Genomic DNA, 19,051 nt, shown 5'->3' with positions numbered 1-19,051 from the left:
CCCAAAAAATCTATCTTGCTACAGTATGATCTTATCTGAGACCTTAATTTCTTTGGCAATGGTTCAATCACCTAGTGAATGTTGTCAGACATAATTAGAAAAAATCTTGATAATTTTTTCCTTATGTGTTATACCAGATTTGTTCTGTGAAACTTGGGATGGTAAATAGTTCATCAGCTTATACAAGTTCTGTAGCTCCACTGAAAGCAATGCCATCAGAGGATCTGCCCCTCTTTTTGGATAATTTTATAAATGTATTTATTTGTATTGAATTTTTAATGCTAACATTTTAAAGAGATCCTACTATTATCAGCCCTGATGTGGTCTGTAGAGTTTCCTAATTAATGCTGCATGCATTGATACGTTAACATTCTCTGCACCAATACTGCTAAGTAATGGACTAGTGCATCTGTACTCTTACAAAAGCTCCAAATGCAGTGGCCGAATTTTTTAAACAATATGACCTGCTCACGTTTTAAATACCTTATCATCAGTATGGTTTTTACCGTCCTGGACATGTCACCAGATGTGTTTTAAGAGGTAGCTTTACATTTTTAAGTAATTTTGAATAGCAATTTATGCAAGCAAACAAAATTGAAATTTAAAATTTTCATACAGAGGTTTCTAAATCTCTGCCACTCCAAATGTGTTTTGGGTTTGAATTCCAACATTTGAGCACTCTACTCAGCATTGAGAATCTGAAGCCTTTGCACCATTGTTCAGGAGGGTTGACATCTGTACAAGTAAATAAATAAATAAATAAATAGTAAATGGCTTTTTCCCATTACATCAACACCTGGGTTCTTGTATCAGGAAGGCGAAGTCCTACGAGACCTCCACATACTAGAACAGTAGAAGCAAGGAGAATAGGGATTGCTTTGGTGATACCAACAAGCGAACCGAATATTAAGTTTCCAAGTACAGCTGCTGCTTTGCATAGTGCATTCAAAAAGCCAAAACCTGTTGCCCTAGAAGAGAAAACAGAAGAAAGTTTAAAAATGGGCTAGAGAGTAAAGCCTTTCAGGCAAATTCTCAGCAGGAATAAATCAGTATAGCCCAAACATCTTAAACAGAACTTATGCCAAGAAGGATTCTGTGCTTGTCTTTATAATGCGAAATAAAAGCTCAGCTGTTGCAACATTTTATTGAAGCAAATTCATTCTGCTGCCTTAGGGACCAAAATGTGAAATGAATGTCTGAATAGGTAAGTTCACACCTCCACAGTAGAACAAAGGCCTGCAAATGAAAATTCAGTAATACTTCAAATGCTGGACTGGGAGCCAGGCGGTATCAAAAGAGCTCGACAGAGAGCTACTTGGTGATTTTGGAAAGAAGCCATCAGAATAAAAGAATGATCATCTTGGGGCACTGAATAGAAATGGATTTCTTACAGGTGGTGTACGTATTCAACCAGTGCTTTTTAAAAAAACGAGACCTCCAGTAATAATCAATATTTGTGTCTTGGAGGCAATGAGAATAGGGTATATAAAAACCTGCTTGGTGCAGGAGTGGTATCTGAGAAACTTTGGAGAAAAGGAAATAGATTGACAACAGAAGGTATGACACAGGCAGCTCTGAGGGGCTTTTGCATTGCACTGGTGTGGTTTTAGTAGCCTATATTAAGTATTTTAGATGTTTGGTAACCTGTGCATAGATGTGTTATGCAAACTGCAATTAAATTAATAAATTATGCTTTACTTGACTGTACGACTCATCATTGCAGCAATAGCCTTTCCCTATCAAAAATATCTTAAAAAAAGTATATGTACAATGGAATCTCTAAAATGTCTCAGATTTCTTAGAAGTGAAAGAGGGAAGGAGTATGTGGAGGTCACACTGTGCTCTCGGAGATAAAATAATATAAATTAGGAAAGTAGCTGTTCTTCGTTTCAGAACAAAATGTTTCTTTCCTGTTAACATTAAGTACTGTTATTAGAAGGAAAAAAGGTATAAACAATATTTTTCCTAGAACTACTCTCTGACTTTGAAAACGGCAAACCGTGTTATCGAGGGAGAAGGATCCTCTGCCTCAAGAAACTGCTGGACATGGCCACCGCCCAGAGCTACCAGTCTCCTCTGTTCTACTGCAGACCGGATCTCAAGAGTGCTGGTTTCCTACATGTAGGCCTTATACTGGGGAAAGGTAAAAACTTCTCTCTAGTATAGCTGACCAGGATATAGGGGACTTCAGGACTGCCTGTGCCCTGTGACATGCTGTGCTTCAGATCTGGTATACTTGAGGACCCTTGTCCTGGGTTTAGCAGTAGCAGTCATTTTTTCTCTTTCTTGGTAGCTGGTGCAGTGCTGTGTTTTTACTTTCCGGCTGGGAACAGAGCTGGTAATAATAATGTTTTGGTTTGGGCAAGGACTTTGTGAGCCTCATGCTCTGCCAGGGAGGACGGGAAGCCGGGAGGAAGCAGAGACAGGACACCTGACCCAAACTGACCAAAGAGGTATTCCATACCACAGCACGTCATGCCCAGGAGGTAAATGGGAGTTACCCGGAATGGCTGGGGGACTGCAAGGGTGGAGGAGGTGTCGGTCGGTGCTTGGTCGGGCGGGGGGGGGGGGCGGATTATCGGTCACCTGGTGCTGAGGTGTTGTATTCTCTTCCCTTGTTATTGCCTTTATCATTATTATTATTGGTGGTAGCAGCAGTGATTTGTGTTATACCTTAGTTACTAAACTGCCCTTATCTCAACCCGTGGGAGTTGCATTCTTTCTCATACTCTTCTCCGTCCCTCCGGGAGTAGGGGGAGGGCACGAAGGGGGGGAGTTAGTGAACAAGCTGTCTAGCTAGGGTTAGACCATGACAGCCCTGCACCAAAAGAATGATGTAAGTAGATCCTTCTGGTGTATTTCTAAATCACTTTAGTTTAAGAAACAGAACTCTAGTTCGCTCGTAGAGGCAACTCCAGAATCTGAAACAAGACTCAGAAATGTGCTAATGTGAAGTAATGGTACTTTTACTGTCAAATTCTTATATCAGTTAAAAAGACATTTGTAGAACAGAATTAAAAAATGGAACAGACCAATTATTGTATGCCCAGGAAGTGTTTCTTTTCCCATTATTATTAAATATTCATTTGTCCATGGTTGCAGACAAAAGTCAACCCTCTTGCATAAAACATTATGGAAGTAAAATCAGAAGAGCTGATACTTACTGTTCCAGTGTCAGCTCTGTGTATTACATGCTTTTTCTGACCCAAGGACAAAACGCAAGTTTATTTCTTTTTCTCAGTGATCATTATCATAATATATTTATTATTAGTTTGGTGATATGTCTCTAGCAATCAAAACAGTGTCTCTTTAAAATACCTGAAATTTTAAAAAGTAATTACTATATGTCTAAAGTAATCATAATTTTTTTTTTGTGATAAACATTGTACCCATGCACATAATGCATGCCAATACATATCAGCAATATCTAAGGAAGGAGAGACCAGGCATGTAAATGGCAAATCAGAAACTACCCAGAAAAATGTTGAAAACAAGCAAAAGAGACTCAGATATACCTCCTGAATGTTCAAAGTCCTTACCTACTTATTTTTTCCATATTTAATTAAACTTCCAATATTTTTACTTAATAGCTACTGCCAAGAACAGCTAGACATACACATCCTGGAAATAAGCAGCTTGGAAGTTGGAGGTTGGAACTTGATAATCTTAAGGTCTTTTCCAACCCTAACTATTTTATGAGTCCACCATTCTATAAGCAACATGCTATGCTGCCTGACAGTGCAGACCAGTGATGGCTACTGGAGAGCATACTACTGAGGGCAGCAGTTGAGAAAACTTTGGAAGTATTGTTTATGAAGCTTGCTGAGAAAGAAATATTTGCAGCAGCTCCTTGAAAATATGTTCCTCAGAGAAGGAATGGGTAAGTTAAAATTTGCCCATTTTAAGAAAGACATTTGAAGGAACTGGCATAAAGAAGGAGTAGAAGATGCACTGAAGGAAGCAGCCAAGAGCCACCCTACTGGAGTAATCCTCCAAAGCCTATGAGAAGATGAAATCTCTACCACAGAAACATCTATACTGCAAGGGCAGATAAAGCCCAGAATATCTGGAGGAAGCTGATCCAGGATGAGGAAAAGCTCCTGAGTGGGAAAGAGCTACAGACTGATGCATCTTCCAGGGTGGAAGAGAGTGCAGGTAGGAAGAAGGAGCATGAAGAGAAAAGGCTGTTGTAAAATAGACTTTAAACAGGCAGGAAGAGGTTAAAGATGACACAGCCAGCCTGGAAAACACTGTTTATGTGATAGCATAATAGCAGGTTGTAGCTATTCTGAACAGGTCAGAGAAGAAGGAAAGGAACGATTCTAATTCCAGCCTAATTTACACACAGAAAGTATTTCTGAAGTTGTGGTGGTGACTGGTTGCTTTCAGTGTCTGCACATGTAAATACAATTTCTTCAGCTGCTGATGCTTCGGTGAAACCAAACTTGCCCCCAAATAACAGTAACAGGAAAGAAAAACAACCCACAAACATTCATATGCAGAAAATAAACACCTAGTCATCAACAGCTTCAGGATATTCAGAGGTATACCAGAACTCCCTAAAAAATATACATATCTAACCAAAGCAAATTTGGATGGATACATGCAGGAAATCTTTGGAAATGCGCAAAAGGACAAAACATATGGGGATATTATATTTATATTCAATGTTGTTTTATACTGCCTTATAAAGTAAGATGTTTTACAGGTGCTGTTTGCTCGTATCAACTAGAAATAGCAGGATCCAAACACAGTTTGCTGAGCAATTTGAATCATTTCTTTTCCTGTGCAATATATTTCTTTTCCTCTTCAAATAGCACATTCAGGGCTGACAATGTGTTTTAGGATACTATAGATTATATAGCCAAGATTATCTTAATAAGGCTTAAACTAATTCTGTTATACAGTACCTCTTATATCTGAGTAAAATTAAGATAATTTGTTGGCACTGAGAAAACAGTTCTCCTTTGTAAAATGGACTCACTAATTTTTTCCAATTGTAAGGGGTCAATTAATCGAATCCCATTAATATTATAAAATTTTAAACAGAGTAAGACAAAGTAAGCCCATTTTCATTGCCCCTGGCTGTTCTTATGGTGTGACATGAACAACCCAGCAGAATTTCAATCTTTTGATCTTAAAGCAGTTTTCAGGCATGTTTTTTTCCCTAAAATATGCATTTCATTGGCAGGAACAGGCTAAAGTAAAATGTTGTTGCAAGCTGTTCAATAGTCTGCTTTCATATCCTTCAATTTTAATGCTGTGTTTGAATATGAATTTGTTGTGTACTAATAGAATAAAGTCATTAAGCAAAATATTGAGCTCTAGGGATAGTAAATTTAGACTTGCTGGGTTTTAAACATCTTTCTTAGAACAGTGTTTGTGATTCAGATCAGCCAAAATCTGCATTAATTCATGCCTTTATACTTAATCCTGCTGACCCCAGAATGAAAATAGCCGGGCAATAAATATGCTGCAATTCACATACATGTACAAGAAGAGTTTTCTGTTGCAGCACGAGTTCAGTCTCTGCTACGGTGTTTCAGGAAAGCGCTTAAGCGTACAGAAAGTCTGCAAATGATCAAAGACACTTGATGTGTCACACACACCTATAAATGAAAAAATCCAACAGCATAAGGCCATTACACCAATTTCTGTTATGTTGATCAGTTACTAGGTGAAGCACTGACACAAAAATGCCATTTTGATTTCATGAACAATCCTTATTACTTGTCAAAGGAGTACGGTAGCAGAGAATGTCATTAAAACGCCTTGTCCAGGCAGAGAATGTCATTAAAGCCCCTTGGCACATCAGTGATACAATGCTGGTGAAACAATTTGGAAACCAAACCAAACCAAGTCAAACCAAACCAAACCAAACCAAACCAAACCAAACCAAACCAAACCAAACCAAATCAAACCAAACCAAACCAAATCAACCAAACCAAATCAAACCAAACCAAACCAGAACAAAAAAAATTAAAAAAAAAAAAAATCCCCCCAAATCCAACTAACAACAACAACAACAAAAAAAAAAAATCACAGCGAGATAAACCAGTTACATAGCTTAGTATTGATAGAAGAAAAATGCAGAAGTCTTATAAGTCTTATAAAACTGTCAGGTCTGATAGAAAGATGCATCTTACGGAGAATGAATTTCCCCCCATGTTTTTTACCTCTTGCTGGGAAACCTGCTATGAAGTAAAATGCTCAGCTTCCTTTCACCCGAGCCCCACACAAAAATGGCAATAGTCCAAACAGTTAAAAATAGAAGGATTATTCAGGCCTTCAGATTAAAAGAGCTTGTTCCGTGATTGCCACATATGTTCCTTCTTAGACAGGTACTTATATTCCTACATATATATTTCAGGACCACCTTTCCATTGCTGATAGTTAGAGTACCTAAACACTACATGGTCCTGCAGTGCTACTGAATGTGTGCAGCACAGAAATTCGGTAACTTTCTTGCCAGAGCTAATGTGAAGCCTACCAGAGCAAATTATAAAAACATCTGAATATAATTTTGTGGGTGTTGATAATGTGCAAAGACTATTACAACTATTTCTGAATATGGTAAGGGCAATTTTCTCATGTCCAGACATCCTAAGTTCTTAAAAAAACAAACAAACAAACAAAAAACCCATATAAAGATGGATATCATCACAGTATCACAGTATGTTAGAGATTGGAAGGGACCTCAAAAGATCATCTAGTCCAATCCCCCTGCCAGAGCAGGAACACCTAGATAAGGCTACACAGGAACGTGTCCAGGCGGGTTTTGAATGTCTCCAAAGAAGGAGATTCCACAACCTCCCTGGGCAGCCTGTTCCAGTGTTCCGTCACCCTCACTGAGAAGAAGTTTCTTCTCAGGTTTAAGTGGAACCTCTTGTGCTCCAATTTGTACCCATTACCCCTTGTCCTTTCATTGTTTGCCACTGAGAAGAGCCTGGCTCCATCCTCGTGACACTCCCCCTTTATATATTTATGTACACTAATAAGGTCACCCCTTAATCTCCTCTTCTCCAAACTATAGAGACCCAGCTCCCTCAGTCTTTCCTCATAAGGGAGATGCTCCACTCCCTTAATCATCTTAGTTGCCCTGCGCTGGACTCTCTCCAGCAGGTCCCTGTCCTTTTTAAACTGAGGGGCCCAGAACTGGACACAATATTCCAGATGAGGTCTCACCAGGGCAAAGTAGAGGGGAAGGAGGACCTCTCTCGACCTACTAACCACCCCCCTTCTAATACAACCCAGGATGCCATTGGCCTTCTTGGCCACAAGGGCACAGTGTCGGCTCATGGTCACCCTGTCGTCCACCAGGACCCCCAGGTCCCTCTCCCCTACACTGCTCTCTAACAGGTCGTTCCCCAGCCTATACTGGAACCTGGGGTTGTTCCTGCCCAGATGCAGGACTCTACACTTTCCCTTGTTATATTTCATCAAGTTATTCCCCGCCCAACTCTCCAGCCTGTCCAGGTCTCTCTGGATGGCAGCACAGCCTTCTGGCGTGTCGGCCACCCCTCCCAGCTTAGTGTCATCAGCAAACTTGCTGATAGTACACTCAATTCCCTCATCTAAATCGTTGATGAATATATTAAATAATACTGGTCCCAGTTGGCGAATTACAGCATTCAATGTGCAAGTAAAATTGTGGTATTTGTCTCCCTGCCTTGGACTACTGCCCAAAGCATCGTATAGGTTTAACATGTCCTGCCTTAAAAAAATTAACATGAAATTTCAGCAAAATGCAATTGAAGCACATCCACAGGATGGCAGTAGAAAATAGCTATCAGGAGGTCTGCTGTAAGTCTATGACTGTTGTTATGACTCAAAAGAATAGAAAACATCTCTTCTAACAGGCACTGCAAATCAAAGTTGGACTTAAATACCCTACAAATAACGTTTATTACTCTGGGAACAGATTCTCAGGGCTCAAGAAAAGGAGAACAAAAAATGTAACTAAATAAAGATAGGTGACTTAATTATGACCAAACCCTTCTGAGCTTGTTTCACAGGTGTTAAAAATAGGCAAAACAGGATGACTTCATTTTATAGCAAAACCTGGATTTTAAATACTCCTGGACAAGATTCAAAACCAGATATCTGGCAGCCGTAGTAAAACTGATGAATTGTAGGTTATCTGATACAATCTGACCTCGATTTACTTTGCAGAAGTTGACCTACTTCTATTCCACTTGCTGTTTGGGTTTGGGTTACTGGTTGTATCTACTCCTTGACAAGAGTCTGGCCTTAGAAAAGTTTGTGTTTCCCAAGCTAGTTCACAAGAAGATATTTATTACTTATGTAAAGCTAATGATTGCATTTTAAAGTCATAAAACCCTCCTATATGCTAATTCTTCAGAGAATTTGAACTCTCTTCCATTCATATTTGTATTACAGGCAGAGGTAGAAAACTACAATGTTACTGCAAGCCCCTTGGGCACACACTACAACACAAGCCATAATGACCTCATCACACAGTATTTTTTTTCCGCATCACTCTGCCAGTGCAGAGAACAAAGAGAGCTTGAGGATAGAACACAAACTTGGCTTCCTTCCTCTGCTGCAGAAGTTTGGAAGATGCACTGTGAATTAGGCTGGGGACTGCAAGATAAGAAAGGAGTCCCATGGTTAAAGTAGTTGAGTGCTATCAGAAGAAAGTATACAATCACTACCCCTGTCACAAAATTCATGTATGACGTGAGGAAGTCACATAAAGCTAACTGAATAGTCATAAAGTATGCATTTCACATTTTCTGGATGTCCAGCTTAGCACCTTCAGGTTTGTGTTGCTGAAGCACTGAGCAGTGGAAGTCACATTTCCAGACATTCCCTCATTAAAAATGCTCAGTGACTGGATATTTGGTACCACATGTGCCAGTCCACAGGTTTCCTTTCCTAATGGACAGTGTTAAAGTAAGTTTTAACAGTATATTTTTCCTTTGTGCCTCAGTTGCTACATACATCACCTCTTTTCAAAGCAGTGTTTGAAAAAAATGGAAAGTTTATGAAAGAGTATGAGAGCTCTCTGAAGCATCCAAAAACATTTGAAAGACATTTAACAACTCTTCTTGAGAACAGAGGTATGGAATATATTGGTTTGGCCTTCAAGAGCTGACCAAAATCTTCTTAGAATGTACTGATTAGTCCAGAATAGCACGTTAAGAAGAAAAGGTAAAAGAGATATGATGAGACAAAAGATGACTTAAAACAAGTTCTTTGCATTGTGAAAGTGGGTTAATTTACTTGCTTATTGGAAATCGTCTGGTTTATAGCTAGTCATTATGACCATCTCTTAAAATTTGTGTATTAAAAAAATTATCAAATGATTGTCACTGCCATGTGTGTCATCTGGAAGACAGAAAACTACCTACAACTACCATTAGTGAAGTATCTTCAACTTTTAACAGAACTTCGTCATCTACCTGACAACCACCTGAAATCTATACAGCCTTGAACATATTTTAGCAGTTGTGTAAATCAACTGAGGTTGTATACAGAATTCAGGCAAAAGCTATGCTAAAACAGCATAAAATTTGATAGTTCTCATAAAAAAGACAAGACAGGACAAACTATTTAATTACCTCAAATCCAGACACTAGAAAATTAATATGTGAAGAGGCAGATCGGTGTGAATGCATACAGAAACCAAATCTATTAAGATTTTGAAGCAACCTTAACTCTGGCTTGCAGGCAGCTGATGAAGAAACTGAGATGTGTGGTAGATATGTGCTATGTATTGCATATATGCACATTTCCAAATTGCTCACCACACCCCTATCTGGCAAAAAGCCAGTATAGTCCCTAAATAACGTGGAGTACAATTTATGAAACACCTTTTGTATTATGCTGCACAATACTGGCAAAGTCCCAGTGATTTGGCAACTGGCTAGTCTCCAAGAGGAGTTGCACAGGAGGAAAAGCAGGGGTTACCCAGCTTGGTCTCTTGTGCATGGCAGCATGAACTAGCCTCCTTTACGCACTTTTAGTCCAGTCCAATCTCCAGCTGCACTTTGCTGCTAATTTGTGGTCATTTCATTGACTGGGTGTACGAAAATGTGCCTATTGGAATAGTAAAATAGTGACAGAGTGAGCAAAGCTTTTGTGCCTAGATTGTCTTTTGAGGGGAAGCTGAAAGCCAAATTCAGGACCAGATTCTCTCTGGATGCAGCTTTCCACTGAAACAGATCATCATTATGGGTATGAAGGACCTCATACACAAAAGCAGATCATGCAGCTTGTTGTACCATATATGCCTGGGAAGGCTGTTCAGCCATACACCTACTTGCAGAAGGTGGGAATTCCCAGCAAAATGTGGCAAGTTATACCTGGCTGTGGAGATAAAAAATCTATTAGAAGGAAAGACAAGACCATCAGAGATGGGCAGTGGTGGCTTATAAACTGTAGTTGCTCTGGATAAAAAAAAAAAAACACAAAACAAAACAAACAAAAAAAAAAAAACCCAAACAAACAAACAAAAAAAAAAAAACCAAGAAAAAATCCTGGGAAGCAAGTTATTTGAGTCCCTGCAGCTATTAATTTTCAAATAATTCTATGAAACCACATGTCTAGGAAGTGACTTTTAGAACTCATAATTTTCTTACGATCAGCCGGCAAAAACTGGCAGTAATGGTTCCACCACTTTTAAAATTCTGAAAAAAAAATCTCATCTACAGTATGTGTGGGCAATGTCTTTCCTGGCACAGGTAGATTTGGCTTATCGGCCTTTTTATATTGATAAGACAAAAGGCCAACTACTATTATCTACCAATACATATGATCTGGAATACATGTCAGTTACATTCTTTTTATCATTCCTAGTCATGATTATTTTTGCTTCCATTAACATCAATGGCTTTTCCAGTTGTTTTTTCTTCATTTTAAGAAAATATTTGTGGTTGCTACATTCAGGAATGCAAAAAAGATAGCTATTTCTATATATTTATTAGAATTATATTATAGAGTTTGGATGATGGTATAATTCTTGCCAAGAGAGCAATTTTCTGAGATATAATATAAACATTAGCTCTTAATATTAAAGCTTAGTTTTTTAGATTCATAAGTAGCCTAGTATGGTTATTCAATACAAACACAACAGTGCATATCAATGTCTTGTGTGAAGAAGCATATACTTTCATAATGCAAATGAAAAGAAAAGAAGGCATCATGCATTTATAAACTGGAGATATTTTTCATCGTATTTGAAACTTCTAATGAATAGGACTGTGACAGGAGAAAGAGCACACTGTCCCTAGGCAGAAGCCTAAGCAATTTTACATAAAGTTTGTTTCAGGAGAGAAGGAAGGAGAAATATCCCAGCCTTTCCAAGAAAATGTGCTCTTACACTTGACATACAATAGCATATGACTCAACTGTTCTTCCTTTATTCCATTAAGCGACATAAAATTAGCATTAAAATGTACCTGTTTCTGGGAATCAAAGCCAAACCATGTCATCTAGCAGCAATGCTTGCAGGACATGAAAACTGCTCTGAGTTTTCTGGTAAGAGCTCTGAAAAGTCAGGAGCAGTGCCTGAGACATTTTTGTATCCTCTTAATGCTGAGTATGTACAGTCCTAGTGACCCTGAATACAAATCTGTAGCAGACTGATTAACAGCTCAGCATGATTCAAGCGCACAGTCTCATCCAGAAGATGATGTTCAGCTCCAGACAGTGATTTTTATTATCATCCCCACCGTTTCACAGCTGATAGACTAATGCAGCTATATTGCTGTTTCGGACCAACAACTGTCTTTATAGCCAGCTGCACTAAGAGAAACCCAGAAATATTCCATTATTGTTTTCAGAAATACTAGTCATTAGCTGTTTTAAATGAGAGCAGCAGTTAGACCTTCTTTTTGACATGAAGTTACATTTGTGGTATTTTCCTCATTAGGGGATGTTTGATGCAAATTACCAAGTAGCTCAAAACCATCTTCTTCCCCTTTGTAAGTCAAACTATTAATTCAGCCCACTCAAAATACCACTTACCTCTGTAAAGCCCATATATAACCATTTCTAATTACCATTTCTACTGATAGATAGTGTCAGTAAAATTAGGGGAGGTGTATATGCACGTACCTTCTGTCAGTAGGATATAACTCCACAGTAATAACATCTAGAGAGTTCCATGCTGAGATGGTGAGGCCATTGTAGAGGCACAGCATACCTATCATCATGGATTCACTGGTCCCAAACCACAGGAAAAAACAGCTGATGCCAGAGAGAACCATGGAACCACCTAGGTTTGAAACAGGTAAAATGAGCATAAGGCAGACCTGTATTTTTAAAATTACCATTGTTTGCTTTGTCTAATGTTTCTAAACACAAAGCGCATGTTTAATGTTTCTAAACACAAATACTTGAGTTAAAAAAAGAGACCTCCTTTGCTAGAAAGACCAGTCAGGCAGACAAGCACTGTAAGGTGCTCATAGGAAAAAAAGTAACTCCTGAAATATTAGGATATATCATAAAGTACGTAGTATAAAGTTTATTGAAACCACCTCTGAAATCAATAATTAAGCTATTCAGGGAAAACAACCCCATTCTCCCTTGTTTATCATCTTCTGCAATTACATGAAACTCATTTAAATATTGTAGCAATAAAAGCACTGAGTGGGAATTGCATTTATATAGAGATATTCTCCTAGAAAATAACACACTGAACTGCCACATAGTTATTTAAGTAAACCAGATTTAAGTAAATTGAAAACAGATTTGTCATTGAAAATAATCCAAGGGAGTTATCTTTCAATTGTCTTACTTTGCTAAGTAGATAACAGCAAAGGAGTTCTGACTCTTCCAAGGGGCTGCTTCACTAGCTGAGGAGCATCTCAGCACATCTCACCTGTGCCCATCTCGCTTTTCTTTCAGCTGAAGCAGAGAGGAGCCAATGGTCATCACTCTCCAAAATCTCATCTCAAATGCCTAAATAATGGTTTTGTAATATTAGTGTGGAAGAGCAATGACTGATACTGTGGCACAGCAGAACCGGTTACAGAACCTTTTGTTCCTAGTGTCTAAATTGGTGACTTTTTAAAATGGCCGTTATGATGCCACAGAAACAAAGTATCTGCAGAAGGAATGTTCTGCATCTCTCTGAACTAGATTATTTAAAAAGAGAACATGTTACTTTATCAGGACAGCTTTAGATTTTGGTGTTGTTCCTTGTGTTAAATCAAAGCCTCTACCTAGCATCGTTAACCGTCCAATTCTATCCATCAGGAGAGCAGATACAATATTCCCTGGTAACACTGCCAAAGTTCCCAGGAAATTAACAAAGTAAATCCAGTAGGCACTGTAGTCATCATCAAAAGAAATCTGGCATCCTGTCCTGATGTGAAAAAATGTGCAATTTATCAATTCGCTGTCAACAAATTTATACTGCTCGAGATCTGTGGAAAGAAGAAAAAGGGACATTTCAGGTAACAGCTGACTCCATGTGCCACATTTGATTAGAAACATTTCAAGTTTACACAGCTTTAATGACAATTCTGAGCTTTTATTGCTTCATAAAATGGGATTAGTTATCGCTGATAATTCTGATACCTTTTTCTCTCAATACAAAAATATGCAAAGCTCATGAAAAAAAAAGGAGTCAAGGCCTTGAGTTAGGCAACATATACAGTATTTCAGCTCTGCTTGGACTGTATTTGGTTAAGTTCTTTCAGCACCAGTTGGTCTTGCTTAAAAGGTACTGTGTATCTGCAAGTTTCTGTCACTGTGTTTTGCTTGGTATCAGATCTTCTGTTTCCATATCAGATAGCCTTTTAGATGAGTGCAAATTACGGTCAGTTTGGTTTGACTTCCTTTATAGTGAGACATTCATTCAGAATTCAGATTAAACTAGTTTTCATTTCTGAGAAGGCCTCATGGTCTTCAGCTCAAACACAGATGAGTTCCCACATGCAGCTGTTCAGGCCATTCTTCCAACAGCACTTCAGAGATCTCTCCCTAAACTTCCATTTGCTTTCCATTCCTCCTGTCAGCCTTATAACCCTGAATCATGAATACCTTCCTCTCATGCAAAGAATGCTGGGTGCCACTTGTTCTGAAACCTAAGTCTATTAATAGTATGACTGCTGGAGTTGCTTGAAACTGGTAGGAAGTGTCCCATCTTTTCCACAAGCTTAGGTGGCCATGTTCTACTTTCAGTTATGTTTTAATAAAGTGAGAAAAAAAGAGTCTTCTGCTTAACATATGAAAATATGCATTCCCATTTTTGTTACAATACTTAGGAGAGTGGGAACAATTATAGATTAGGTAGCTTTTATCCTGAACTCTGATTCCCGTGCCACAGCAAGCACAATAAACAGTGTATTTCACCAGTCCTGTTTAGACCAAGTAAACCCCTCCCCCCATAAGTTAAACCTACCAGTAAAGCAATAAACATATTTTCTCCCTTCTAGAGTGAATCTCTTTAGCAATATTAAAATCAAAGAGAAGTTTATTATCTGAGTCAGTATTAGGCCTGAGGTATCTCTAGTGCAGGTGGGATCTGATCCTTTCACTTTTCTGTTATAACATTTTAGAGGCCTGTTGCTTTTTTATAGCTTTCTATTCCTTACAAGAGGGCTTTTAGTATGCCTTATCAGAAATCCAGAAATTACAAATGTGAGAGCACACAGCTGTATGGATATTCAGCATTTTTTCTCATAATACCTGTGTTGTAGAAGGTGGTATTCACGAAAGTACAGTTCCTGAAGTATGTGTTCAGTGAAGTAATATCTTCAAACACACAGTTCTTAAAAAGTGAATCTTCAAAGGTTACTGATTTAAACTTCATCATAATAAACCTGTCCAGTAGAAATAATTTCTGTCAGTCTACCTTCATAGGTTAGAAAGAGCAACAGGTCAAGCTGACGCAGCTGTACAAGTCCAAAAAATATTAACCCCAGTAACAATGATTCCTTAAAGGCATTCTGGGGATGTAATTAATGATTACCTGATTCTAGAGTACTATTGTTCAGAAAAAAACATTAATAAGAAGAAAAGCTCCACACAGCTACCGGCCACAACAGTTCCTTTGATAATATTTCAGTTATTAGTTGTCCTTAATCATCATCAGAAAAACAATGTCATGACATTAAATGGAATAGCCTTGGAAAATAACTATTACTTTTAACTTGACGTTACATTCAGAAATTGGGATATCATGCTCCAGAAACTCAATCTCTTGGAACAAACAATCTCCTGCTAGTACCAGGAAGCTGGAAGAAAAGAATATTCTAAAGAACTTGTATTTTTTCAGACAAACACAGTGGGCATTGTGTTAGCCTCAAATACAAAACAAGAACACAATGATTATATTGCCAGTTACACAGCTACCTATCTAACTGGAAGTTTGTGTTTGTTCCCCCTGTGCATGTGGATGCAACTGCAATTACTGTGTACGTAAAACAGGTATAAGCAAATTTTTAGTAATTTTTTCTTATTTCTGAACATCCCTCTTCCTACTGAGTCATTTAGCTTCTGGAATTTGATCATGACTGTCATTCAAGTAATTCACAGAAAAAGTCAATGAGGAAGTGCATTACTAGCAATAATTTTCTACCACGATGTTAATAGAATAAAAAAATGCTGCAAGCCTTTTTTAGTATAATTTTAGAAAATAACATTACTATGCTAAGAAAAAAAAAAAAAGAGACATAGAATTACATCACTATTTTTGTGACGTCTTCTATTTCATATGAAGGTGTGGAACAAGCTCTTAGTTTTGCTGGCAGACTTCACTCAAATTGGCAAGAGTTTTAAAAGCAGTGCTTTAATTGTTATACAGCTGTAAGAACTGTTAAAATGTCAAAGCCTTCAAAACATAGACCTGGCTTTGCTGTAATTAAACATAGTGTGACTAGCTAAATAATTTTCTTATTATAAGACTAATAGTAACAGTAGGACACAAAATATATTACCTACGAAATAGTAGGAATTAAACTGTCACCAATAAAGTTCTTGGAATCTTTATGAGAAAGGAGAGAAAAGATGATCCTGTTTGTTACAGGAAAAGATTTCCAGCTAATGAATTCTCTTTATCTCTTGGTCAGAAGAATGGTGTTTTCAGCCCATTAGTTTCATTTACTGTATCATTTTTTATTTGTGACAGACTGATTAAAATCAGTGTTTGGTGTCAACTCATTATCATTTTTCACATAGCACTTCCCATTTCAAAATGTAGCCTAATTCCAGAGGAGAACAAAGAAAATTTAGCAATTAAATTATTCAGTTGGAAAAGAAATGACAGACTACATGCCCTACATTCTTCTGATGCATTTTCTAGCTTTGGACAGGAAATATGACTATATTAAAATTGGTGTTGCTATGATTTGCATTAAAACCCAAGAGAGATGTAACAAAGCAAAAAGTCAAGTGCTAATGGATGTTCTATTTAAGAAAGAGCAGGAGGGAAATACAGATTTAGGGTGGGTGGAGTATTTAAATATTTGTAGAGGAAGAATATTAAATGAGCTAATACTTCTGTGGAATATATTTTGGTCATTTCATATAACTGTGAGAGGCTTCTTAAATACGCATATTTGAAAGAGTAAATTAGTGTTTTGGAACAGATAAATATTAGATCAAGTGTTTTACAAGAATTTTCAGTTTAAACTTATAAGGCCTCAGTTGATGAAGTGCTGCTAGTTACTGACAATAGATAGTTCTTTGCTTTTAGGAGATCATCTACGTCCTAGAAAGGAGTGAAACCGGAAAGCTATGGCTAGTTTGAAAATGAGATAACTGCATCTTCTTGTCTGAAGTGCATAAACTTTCAGTTGTGTCAAAACTCAATTTCTTATGAAAATAATTTTAAAACCCTTGTATTACAAAAGCCAGTGATTTTACTCAGCTAGGTTTATTTTCCTATGGAAATAGTAATTACTTAGCATCACAACTCCAGTAGACCAGTCACATGGTTATAACTGAAGAGAACCCAGATACCTTAACCACCTGTGTTTAATTTTCCCTGAAGTTCCCTAGTTATCTGTGAAGTCCAGCTAGAGCCTTAATATGTTCAGATTCAGTTGAAAAAAAAAAATCCAACGAAACAACACAGAAGTTATTGCCAGCATGTTGTTTCCCATTCAGATCTGTTTGTACTTTTTATTGATTTATGCTAACATTTAGCTTTTATTTTTCTGTGATAAGATGCTAACATCACAATGTTCAGCATTTTCATAGAAGCGTCTTTCATTCATATAAGAAAAGAATTAGCAACAGAGATGAAAGTATGTCCGTTCTCAGGCCCCTACAATATGCTGTGTATGTAGAGTCCGAAGATATTTGAATCCCACTGTGAAAGGACATACTGTTAATTTAGGCTTTTTGGTCTATTCTTCAGGATGACAAGGAAGCTGTGTTTGCTTGGGGATCCTCACACAGGAACCACTAGGTCAGGTATAGGTCCATTTCTCCCCATGCTCCACAAGGCACAAGAAATCAATATCAGGAATAAATTCCCATTAAAATGTAACAAAAGCAAGTGTCATTAGCTGATGGAGAAAAATACGAGATTATTAGGACATGCTTCAAAATGTCATTTTTATTTCAGCTAAGCCAGTATATAAGGAAATCTCTAAACCTGTCATTGATGTATTCTCCATTGCTGTGGATCTGATTTTCCAGTGTGAAGTTGAAGACGAAATGTGAAACCTCCTCATTGCGGAAATGTTTCACTCGGGATGCGTACTCGTCTGACTGCAGATGTTTAATGACGTCAGGAAACCAGACAGATAAGCCATAGTAGCTGCAAAAAAAACCAGCAAAAAGCTCAGTCGCCAGTATTACTTGTTGGGGAATCTGTCTAAGTTGAGGATGAACAGCTCTTATGAGATGGAGCAGTTGTTCCATATCCTGGTTTCAGCTGTAACTGTTATTTATCCTTTCTAATAGCTGGTGTAGTGCTATCTTTTGGCTTTAGTCTGAGAGCAATGCTGATAGCACACTAATGTTTTAGTTGTTGCTAAATAATGCTTGCTCTAATCAAGGACTTTTTAGTCTCATGCGCTACCAGTAAGGAGGGGCACAAGAAGCTGGGAGGGAGCAGAGACAGGACAGCTGACCCAAACTAGCCAAAGGGGTATTCCATACCACAGCACATCATGCCCAGTATATAAACTGGGGGGAGTCACCTGGAAGGGACAAATCACTGCTCAGATCGGGCTGGGTATCGTTCAGCAGATGGTGAGCAATTGTATTGTGCTTCTCTTGTGTTTTCTGAGCTTTCGTTTCTTTTTTGCTGTTTCCTATTATTATTATTATTGCTATTGTTGGTATTCTTTCTACTATCAGTACATTTTACTTTATTTTGGTTATTAAACTGTTCTTATCTCAACCCATGGGTTTTACATTCTTTCTACTCTCCTCCCAGGCCATCTGGGGAGGGGGAAAAATGGGGGGTGAATGAGTAGATTCATGATGCTGAATTACCAGCTGGGTTTAAACCATGACAGTCCATCATAGTAGAATCCACCACAAAATAAAAATATTGAGAGATGCTCCCACCAGATGCTCTTTTCTGAATCAGATATTTTTGCTGAGGTAAGCTTGCAGTAAGAACAGGCTAACACAGATACAACATTTTGTGGAAAGATACTGGATAAAACCCTTCTGAATAAAAAAGATAATCACAGTGATAAAATTTGCATGCAGATAATTCTTCTGTCCATCAAGTCTGTCAAAAATTATTTAAGATTTCCACCACTCTTACCCAAAGGACAGGGTGAACCATACAGCTGTAAGTTTGATGGTATTATCCTTCACTGGGTAGTTGAAGCATCTCATAAATGTCAACCAAATCTGTAAATCATTAGGAAATACATTTATTATAAATTGTATTTTGAACAATTTTGTTAAATGATAGAACCTTTTTGATTCTGATTTGCTTGCTTCCTCAGGGTCTCTGAGAGAGGAGGAAACTCTATGCTAATCGCAAGTCACTGGTCACACAAGTATGTTAATCTCCAGATATAGCCAGGTTGTGCATGTTATATGACTTTTGACTTCTTTTCATAGAATCATAGGACAGTTTGGGTTGGAAGGGACCTTTAAAGATCAT

The 19,051-nt window shown here is 37.9% G+C and overlaps 1 protein-coding gene across 1 annotated transcript in view; it reads right to left on the bottom strand.

Annotated features, from left to right (window-relative positions):
* Positions 1 to 216: 216 nt before the first annotated feature.
* The window catches only part of SV2C (synaptic vesicle glycoprotein 2C), an 82,747-nt gene continuing 63,912 nt past the window's right edge, over positions 217 to 19,051 (bottom strand). The window contains exons 7-12 of the mRNA XM_061362047.1: positions 18,704 to 18,792; positions 17,576 to 17,740; positions 14,662 to 14,795; positions 13,191 to 13,394; positions 12,082 to 12,241; positions 217 to 968 (exon numbers count right to left, since the gene is read on the bottom strand). Of these exons, the coding sequence (XP_061218031.1) occupies positions 785 to 968; positions 12,082 to 12,241; positions 13,191 to 13,394; positions 14,662 to 14,795; positions 17,576 to 17,740; positions 18,704 to 18,792 (936 nt within the window). The 3' untranslated portion in view covers positions 217 to 784. The remainder of the gene's footprint in view (positions 969 to 12,081; positions 12,242 to 13,190; positions 13,395 to 14,661; positions 14,796 to 17,575; positions 17,741 to 18,703; positions 18,793 to 19,051) is intronic.

This window comes from Neopsephotus bourkii, unplaced genomic scaffold (assembly GCF_033783945.1).
Source record: "Neopsephotus bourkii isolate Nb327-2 ecotype Australia unplaced genomic scaffold, CSIRO-AGI_Nbou_v1 NB_1076, whole genome shotgun sequence".
NCBI classification, from domain to species: Eukaryota; Metazoa; Chordata; class Aves; order Psittaciformes; family Psittacidae; genus Neopsephotus; species Neopsephotus bourkii.
Note: the sequence above shows the minus strand (reverse complement) of the source record. Positions and strands in the feature narration are given on the sequence as shown.